General features: G+C 43.0%; 1 protein-coding gene across 1 annotated transcript in view; it reads left to right on the top strand.

Moving 5' to 3' along the window:
- The window catches only part of TRANK1 (tetratricopeptide repeat and ankyrin repeat containing 1), a 75,496-nt gene that overhangs the window by 39,188 nt on the left and 26,642 nt on the right, over window positions 1-9,666 (top strand). The window contains exons 15-16 of the mRNA XM_024132306.2: window positions 6,871-7,070; window positions 7,349-7,486. Coding sequence (XP_023988074.1) covers window positions 6,871-7,070; window positions 7,349-7,486 — 338 coding nt within the window. The remainder of the gene's footprint in view (window positions 1-6,870; window positions 7,071-7,348; window positions 7,487-9,666) is intronic.

Here is a 9,666-nt window from a genome sequence, read left to right as displayed (position 1 = left end):
TTTTTTTTTTTTTTTAATTGAAGTATAGTTGATTTACAATGTTGTGTTGGTTTCAGGTGTACAGCAAAGTGATTCAGTTATATATATATATTCTTTGTCAGATTCTTTTCCCTTATGGATTATTACAAGATGCTGAGTATAGTTCCCTATGCTATACAGTAGGTCCTTGTTTGTCATCTATTTTATATATAGTAGCGTGTATATGTTAATCCCAAACTCCTAGTTTATCCCCTCCTCCTTCCCCCTTTGGTAACCATTAAGTTCAGTAGTCATCACTACTCATTCTTAGGTTGATGATTTAAGCTGTGGTTGAATGGAAATGAACCTCTAAGTAATTACAGCTTAAGATGTTGGCCATGACATGAAAACATTGCAGGGGAACATTTAAACTGCTTGAGAACTTTTGTTAAAGCACTTTGGAAGCACCTGCTTCTAAAATGTAAAGTAATACATCAATTACAAGTCATTAATCCTGAAAGAAAGCAGCTTTTCTTCTGAAGAGAAGCAAGAAAAGATGGGGAGGGGGGCGGGAGGGGGTGGGAGATAATGCACTCTCAGGTGCTTTTAGTTTCTGCCTCACGTGTGCCCCTTCCCTGTGCCAGGCACTATACCAGGCAGTTGACATAGGTACCTGCATTTTTTTTTTTTTTGACCATGCTGTGCAGCTTGTGGAATCTTAGTTCACCAATCAGGGATTGAACCTGGGCCACGGGGGTGAAAGCCCGGAATCCTAACCACTAGGCCACTAGGGAACCCCCATGGGTACCTGTTTTTAATCCTCCTCCCAACAACCCTACAAGGTAGACATCATTCCCATTTTACAAAGGAAGAAACTGAGGCACAGAGAATACTTCCTTTGTGGTTTATAGAACGCTCACCATTTCACCTCCTATGTCCTGCATGTGTCCATGAACAACACAGAGTATTATTTTACATGTTTAAAAACTTTGTTTAATGGACTCATACCAGACGTACCTTTCTGCAACTTCGTAATTTTGCTTATAATAATGTTTTGGGATTTCTGCACGTTGATACCATGGAGCTGCAGTCCATGCATTTCTCAGTGCTGTTAGTAGTCTAATTCATGACTGCACCACACTTTGTTATCCACTTGCCAGACAAAATTATTCTTCCTTTATCCCTCAACAAAAATATTTTCATTTTTTATACTTCTCTTGCTGACAATGCATATCCTACTTGCTTTACACACTGAAATGCTTCCCTTATCATGTTTACATATTACAGTTTTTAACTTAAAAGACCTTAACAAAACCAAGAAACAAGTAATTGAGCTATTTGTTTATATCAGCATTTTCTGATTGGCAAGCTTAAGAACATAACATATTCCATAACCTCTAAAAACATATATTTTTCTCATAGCACGATTTCTCTTTAATGTGGTACCAGATGCTGTTTAAGGAACCCAAACATCTTTTGTAGTTCTGCTAATTAACCCAAGGCTGAAATCTCAGGCAAAGTGGGCTGTGTTTGTATTTCAAGGACATGATAAGAGTTAACTTCAGGCTTTCTCCTAGGCATATTTTTGTTCTCTCAGGGTCAGAATTCTGAAAACAGTATTTTATCAAGCTAGCTTTCTCTAACTGCATATGCAAACAAGAACCAGTTTAGAGTGTCAAAAGAGTTTCATCTTAACCAATTTTCTCTGGAGTCTGAAGAATACTGTTGGCCCACAGTGTTAAAAAGAAAATCGTCTTTTTCTTATTTTTTTTAAATTAATTAATTTATTTATTTTTGGCTGTGTTGGGTCTTCGTTTCTGTGCAAGGGCTTTCTCTAGTTGCGGCGAGTGGGGGCCACTCTTCATCGCAGTGCGCGGGCCTCTCACTATCTCGGCCTCTCTTGTTTTGCAGAGCACAGGCTCCAGACGCGCAGGCTCAGTAGTTGTGGCTCACGGGCCTAGTTGCTCCGCGGCATGTGGGATCTTCCCAGACCAGGGCTCGAACCCGTGTCCCCTGCATCAGCAAGGCAGCTCCTCAACCACTGTGCCACCAGGGAAGCCCCTCGTCTTTTTCTTAGTCATAGGTTCATAGCCAAAATTTTTCTTAATGAATTGAACCTGAATTTCCCATTTTACAAAAAGCAACAAGAATACCAATCACACAAATGGAATACACACTCACACACCAGAAGACAGAACTGTCACAAATGCTCTGAGAGGAGGATGGATATGGAGTCCCAAACAAACACTTCCCAACACAAATGGTCCTCAACATCAGACACACGTCAGAACCAACGGGCAAAATGCCCAGATAGCACCTCATGCTCAAAAGAAAAGTTTGCCATGTGTGCACCGGTGGACTTACTCAGTCTTGGAGCTCGTCAGCTCTTCCAGATTCATGTTTCCGTTGCACCAAGGAAAAGCATATGTTGGCAGCCAGTGCCGAGCAGGAAAGAAACAGGGAGGATCTCCGAAACAAATGGTTAGGGCAGCTGCTAGGAACGTCCCCCCAAATCCCCCTCCCGAATCCAGTGAGCCACGAGCAGTGGGCTCCTCACAGCCATCCCAGTGCTTCTTCATGGCGGCAGCTCTTCTCAGGAAAACCCTGGAAGCCAAATATCGAGAGAGCGCAGCCTCACGTTGGGTGTCAAAAACTTACTGCAAGTGGGTCCAGGCGCTCGCCGCTCGAAAGCCAATGCAAGGTTGGTGGAAAGGAAAGTTTGCTTTATTTCAGAGGCCAGCAACCCGGGGCTGGGGTGTCAGATTCATATTCCAAGGCCAACTCCCCTTCCCCCCACCCTGCCAATCAGTGGGCAAGAGCTTTTATAGAGGGAGGGAGGAGGCTACATGCAGAAACAGCACAGTCAGCTCTGACAGTCATCTTGAAACTGGTCATCGGTGGTCTGATGATTGTCTTACTTAAATCCTTCTGACCTGGGGTTAAGGTAACCTCCTATATAGTCTTTTAATGGTTTTAAATTGTGCTCCTTATATTTAGGTAGGTGTCAAAATTTAGGTAAATTTAATTAATTCAATTTAAAATGTATGTGTGAGGGCTTCCCTGGTGGCGCAGTGGTTGAGAGTCCGCCTGCCGATGCAGGGGACACGGGTTCGTGCCCCGGTCCGGGAAGATCCCACGTGCCGCGGAGCGGCTGGGCCCGTGAGCCATGGCCGCTGAGCCTGCGCGTCCGGAGCCTGTGCTCCGCAACGGGAGAGGCCACAACAGTGAGAGGCCCGCATACCGAAAAAAAAAAAAAAAATGTATGTGTGGTGTGACATTGTCTTTATTGAAATAACGCTTCTGTGATCTAATTTTCCTTTTTTCCATAGGGATAAACAGTTGTGCTGATGCCATTTACCTCATGGTCCATCTGTTCCCCTCGTTTGCAATTCTTCCTTTTCAAATATCTGTGAGTCTTTTTCTGGGCTCACTATTTTATTTGATTTGTCTAGTTTGTCTATTTTTGTACTATTATCACACTGTCTTATTTACTGTATTATCAGATTTCTCCAGTGACTCTTTGTTATTTTGATTGGAATTGAATTTCTTACTCTTGGGGAAGAAGTCACATCTTTACATTGTAGGGATTTCTGAACCATGACCTTGGCATATTTCTCTGTTCAGATTTTTTTTTACTGCCTTCAATAATATTTTATAATTTTCCCCATTTTACACAGCTGTTAGATTTGTCCCAGAAACCTTATACTTTTTGTTACTATCATGGCTGCACCTTTTTTCTCTTTTAAAATTTTCTAGCCATGTCTTGCTAGTATAGAGAGATGCTGTTGGTTCTTGTGTATTGATCTGGTATCTCACAATCTTGCTGAACACTCTTACTACATTTACCATTTAGATTTTGACATTTTTATGCAGGTAAGGGCAGGTTTGATCTTCTATACTTGTCATTTCTTTTTTGTATCATATTTTATTGGTTAGGACCTTAAACAGAAACAGTAGCAGGCATCCGTGTGTTATTCCTGAAGTTAATGTGAATATTTTTTTAACATTTCACCATTTAAGTCTGGTGCTTATTGTAGGTTTTTGATAGATTCTCTTTTTCTGGATGCATTTCAGGTAGGCTATGGTTTGGTGAAAAGAGAAAACACACACAGACCACACACACGTACATACACATACACACACACATTGGTACTCTTAACACCCTTACAACGTAAAAGTAGATTAACATTCTGATTTGTTTAGCCAAGGATTCAGAAAACAATTAGAAGCCAGGTGGCCTCCCAGAGTGTAGCATACACCACACAGCTCAGCCCAGCTTTCCAGGGCTCTCACAGTCTTTCTGATGTTGCCCGTCAATTACAGGGCCTGCCTTGGGTCCGAGAAGCTTAACTTCTTGCTCTTCCATGACTTTCTACCTGTGCTGTGCAGGAAAAACTGGCACAAAGAAGTTTATGCTCTTAACAGGAACTACGAGACTTTATCCATTCAGGAAACATATATTGAGCTCCTCCCCTACCTGGCACTGTGTGGGGACTTGGTGACCAAGATGTTCACATTTCTCTGTCCCCAGGGGGTAGCTCCAGATGGCACCCCTTTTTTTGTTGTCGGACTCTGTAGAGGGGACCTGGCATGAGTAGTTGAATGAGCCCCTTATTCTGATGGTGTACGTGGGTTCAGCACCACTGGTCTGGGGCAGCAGCCTTTATGATTAGCAAGATAGAGTATGGCAAAGGGAATGTCCTGTGAGCAGTTGTTGTTTGTTTGTTTGTTTTTTTATGTAGTAAGCAACCCACCTAGATGATCACTACATAAACTCCATTTTCCACCTCCTGTCAGGATAGAGGGAAGACTGTGCGTAAATGTTTCGGTGTATAGCACCAGAAAAAGCCCCAATAATATGTATTAGATTTGAGAGACTTTAGAAAACACATAAAACGTTAAAAAAAAAATTCAAGCCCCCTGTAAGCCTACTCACTACTCACATTTTGTTTCATTTCCTTCTGATCTCTTTACTGGCCATATACAAATATGCATTTATCACACACATTTATTGATTGATTATGTGTATTTACATAATCAATGTTATGATTGATTAACATTTTTTAATCAATCATAATTTAGTGAATATTTAGTGAATACTTCCCCCCATCTTTTATTCTTTTTTAAATTGAGATTCACATAGCATAACATTCACCTGTTTAAAACGTGCAATTTAGTGGTTTTTTAATATAGTCATAAGGTTGTGCAACCATTACCACTATCTAATTCTAGAACATTTTTATCACCCCCAAAAGAAACCCCATAACTGTTAGCAGTCACCCTTATCCCCTCCTCACCCCTGTCCCTTCCTCACCCCTGTGAACTACCAGTCTACTTTCTGTCTCTGTGGATTTGCCTATTCTGGACATTTCATATAAATGGAATCACACAATATGTGACCTTTTATGTCTGCCTTCTTTCATTTAGCACAATGTTTTCAAGGTTCTTCCATATTGTAGCATGTATCAGTACTTCATTGCTTTTTATAGCTGAACCATCTTTTATTCTTTGAGCATGTTTGTATAAAAAATTTTCTAGTTCCCTAGAAGGGCATTTAAGTGGATTCCAGTTTTTCACTGAAATGAACACTTCCATGCTTTTTTCTGATCCTCTCATTAATGTACATCTCTGAACCACAGTCGCAGCTGATCTGCTTAAATTCAACACTTACCACTTGTATTCTTGATTTCTTTATATTGCATAGTGTTAATAATCATAGCATTGGATAGTAAAATTTCCCTTTACTATTTGGTAATAGCAGTGGGTACACATATGCCCATTTCATAGCATTCTAGCTGGTTTTGGGCAAAGGGCACATGGCCCCTAAGAATAGTGGGAGACCCAGGATGATCTGTATTCAGTCCAGCTTCTTTTGGAGGTGTTTACTAACTTCTCGGACCTTGGAGTCCCTGTCTGTAAAAGTAGGGTTGTCTGGTCTGTCTCACCGGGCTGTTGTGAGAATTAAACAGGTTAATCTTTATGAAGGTGCCTAGCCAGCCAACACCTTTCTAGCCAGTTTCACCATGCAGGGGATGTCGGTCTCATTGCCCTAGTCTGAGTTGCACTGAGAAATACACTTGGCTTTGCATTCTTTCAGGACTTCCTCCCTGAAGTCTTAGGAGCCTCGCGCGAGCTCCGTATTCCCTGCAAGAACCCTGAAGGTGTTTAGTCGACATCACTGTCAGTGTTACTTCCGCGCTTAGACAAAAATGGGACGCAAGGAGAAAGCTCTTTGGAAAATCCTTTATCCAGCTCTGACAATCATTTAGTATACTTCTCTCTGCTGGGTATAAACCTGATGGAAAAGGGCAATGGAAGCCGAGGTTGCTGCCCCACCTAACATCCAGCTCTTACCATGTAATGTTGTCTCCAGTGCTCTAAGTACCAACGACAGAGGACAGGATAGTTCTTGTTTTTTAACTGTATATTAGCCCCTGTATTAGCATTCTAACAGGTCTAAGTGTTTAGTTACATTTCTGCCTTGACTCTTCTTCATGAGGTCATTTTCTCTCACATGAATATAGTCCAGGAATGAGATTTACGAAACCTTCTTAGGACAGCAAACACATCTCTGCCTTTGTCCACGGTACCCGGAGTCATACAGCTCGGAGCCAAAGTGGTAATCTAACAGGATCTGGAAATTGGCTGCAATTGTATGTACTCTCAGGACCAATACTGCTTCTCAGGAGAAAAGCAAAACCGAAATAAGAAAACAAAATGCACAGGAGTTCCCTGGCAGCCTAGTTGGTTAGGATTCCAGGCTTTCATTGCCATGGCCTGGGTTCAGTCCCTGGTCAGGGACCTGAGATCCCACGAGATGTGCGGCGTGGCCAAAAACAAAACAAAACAAACAAACCAAAAACCCCAGCCATGTTGGCGTGTTGTACAGTATCTGACTTTTTTTTATCCCAGGAATCCTCAATCTGGCATCTGGAGTGATAGATTTACTTCAGTTCTATTTCCCGGAATCTTTTGATCGCCTTCCAAGGGATTCTGGCCTCTTTGATGGTCCCAGACCAATTGTCCTGGAGTCCTGTAGTGTAAGTGACTTGGCAATATTGCTTCGAGGCAACAAAAGGAAAACCCAGCCCATTGAATTTGGAGCCCACCAGGTGAGTGTCTTGAGATTGTATGTTTTAAAATAAAAGGCAGTTTGCAGTTGAAAAAAGTTGGAGAAGCTGAGTTCTTCCACAAGGTAGAATTCAGTAGCCCCTGTCCCAGAACGAGGAAGTTTCAGAGATGGGTGAGTGGCTGTTATTAATATTCCCACCATGACGGCCACTCCTCTTCAAAGACATTACTTGCCTCCCACAGAAATAGACTCAGCTTTACTAGATTTCTCTATGTACAATGTGAAGTTTTTTCTCTTCTGTCCCCCTCTGTTTCCTAGGTAATCCTTGTAGCCAATGAAATGGCAAAGGAGAAAATTCCAGAAGAGCTGGGATTAGCGCTTGTGCTAACAGTTTACGAAGCCAAAGGCCTAGAATTTGATGACGTCCTCCTTTACAACTTTTTCACTGATTCTGAGGTATGTCATACTGAATTCTTTTTCTCACAGCACATGTGTGTGTATGAGCTCCACCTCCACTCCAGGAAAGAGAATTTTGGAGCTGAGTAGATGAGAGTTTGTCACAGGTGACCGTTTCTCTTTTGGAGCATCATCCATTTGGTGTGGGCTTTTGTGTGTTTGGATGCGGCTTTTGACAATGTCTGTGGGTTGTTTCATAGTGTGTTGTGGGATGGCTCTCCCTGTGCCTTGCCCTTCCCTGTTTTCTCGTATTCGTCTTTTCTGAATGCCTGGTACCCAAGCGCCAGCTTCCGGTTCTCACTAGCTACTGTTATCCTTGACTCCCAAGGATCCTCAAGGTGGAGCAAGGTCTAAGGAGAGCCTTACAAATGAAGGCAAGGTTGGCAGTGTCCACCCTATGAGGACAGAACCGGGCAAGGTCATTCATAGGGAGACAACTGCGGGAAGACACATGAGCCTTGGTTCCTGCCCACAGGATCAGGTAATGCAGGGGATGAGAACAGCCATCCTGCCTGAGCTCCCTCCGGGCATGGCTTTGCCACCACTGCTTGCCACCCTTGCCCACAATGGCAGCCAAAGAGTCCCCGGACTGACCCCCAGTGACCTCTGTGCCAGCCCATTGTTTTGACTTGGCTCCTGAGTCCTTGTGATGGTTTTTCTTCCCGACCTCAGTACGTTATAGGTAGAGCCGCCAGCTCAAGGCCATTGTCCTCAATTTCATAGCCAACGCCTTCTCTTCACCACCGTCTTCGGTGGAGGCTCAGGTTGGCTGCTGACCATGCTGTGGGGTCTCCTTTGGGGACTTAGCTGGCTGTACTCTGGTCCCCGTTGCAGACTTCCCGCTGCGCACAGTGCATGCTTGAAGGGGCTGTTTTCATACCCAAGTCAGGAGCACTGTTAGCTTTGACTCCTTAAAATGTGCCCCAGAACTGACCCTTTAAATAGAGTCCTTTGGTTTTTTTTTTTTTTTTTTGGTCTTTTTTTAAATGTCACGTTTTGCCTCGATAATACCTATGACTAATATTGCTATGGATGTTTTACAGCTTATAAAGTGCTTTTTGAATGCATTGTCTCAATTTATCCTCCACCAACCCTCTGACGTTGTGTGTATTTTTATTACCCTCATTCTACACATAAGGCTGAGGGTCATGGAAGTTACATAAGTTGCCTGTAGTCGTAATGTAGGTGGCAGAGCTCGGAGATGAACTCAGATGCTTTGAGTTCCAAATCTCAAGATCTTTCCACTGTACTCCCTTTTAATACCCTGCATGCAAATCGGCTTCCAGAACCTTCCACAATGAATATATCATTACCATACCTTAAGTGCACTCCTTTTCTATTGACTTTTCTGATAAAATCAGATGCACTCTCATTAATCCTGGAACCATTTTTAATCTCCAAGGACTAACTTTTTTTTTCTCATAATACATCCATTGGTCATGGTTGGACTGAGGCTCTCCTAAAAGAGGAAAGGGTAAGACTTTGTTGTTCGTTCCTTTATTAAGTGCCAGTTGTATGCTTGTGCTAGTAAGAAGCTCCAGGAGCTCTGGACTTATGGATCAGTAACTTGTGGTCAACTCTCTTTGTGAAAGAAAAATCTACTTAATTCTCTCTCACCTTGACCCTGGAATGGCACAATCCTGGATCCCTTGACCCTAAGCTCCCACCAATGGATCAGTGAGTTGCATGAAATTAAAACAATCACAAATTAAGTCTTGTGGTAACATCCACTTCATCCTATACACAGAATGAGAATTCTAAAAAGACTTCTGATGTGCTGCTTCCCAATTACCAGGGAATGGAATCGTGCATTCCCCGGCACAAAGCACACCCTCAGTTTATCATTTACAGCCACAGGACCAAAAGGCACCAGTCAGCAATTGAGAGGAGATGCTACAATCAAAGGAGAGGAAAAACAGAGGTCACATAAGTCGCCATGCGTCTGTGGTCTGGCTGCTCACGTGGGGTTTCTTTTGGGGTGACGGGTGAAGGCTGCTGAACAGTACTTGCTGTTTGACATGGGAAACTGTGGACGACTCCTCTCTCCATTCCTGGCCTCCTCTTCCACCTCCGTTTATGTGTCTGGCAGGTGCTCTGTGTGTGTGTGTGTGTGTGTGTGTGTGTGTGTGTGTGTGTGTGTGTGTGTGTGTGTGTGTGTGTGTGTGTAGGGGGCTTCTTGT

The sequence above is a fragment of the Physeter macrocephalus genome, chromosome 18 (genome assembly GCF_002837175.3).
Source record: "Physeter macrocephalus isolate SW-GA chromosome 18, ASM283717v5, whole genome shotgun sequence".
NCBI classification, from domain to species: domain Eukaryota; kingdom Metazoa; phylum Chordata; class Mammalia; order Artiodactyla; family Physeteridae; genus Physeter; species Physeter macrocephalus.
Note: the sequence above shows the minus strand (reverse complement) of the source record. Positions and strands in the feature narration are given on the sequence as shown.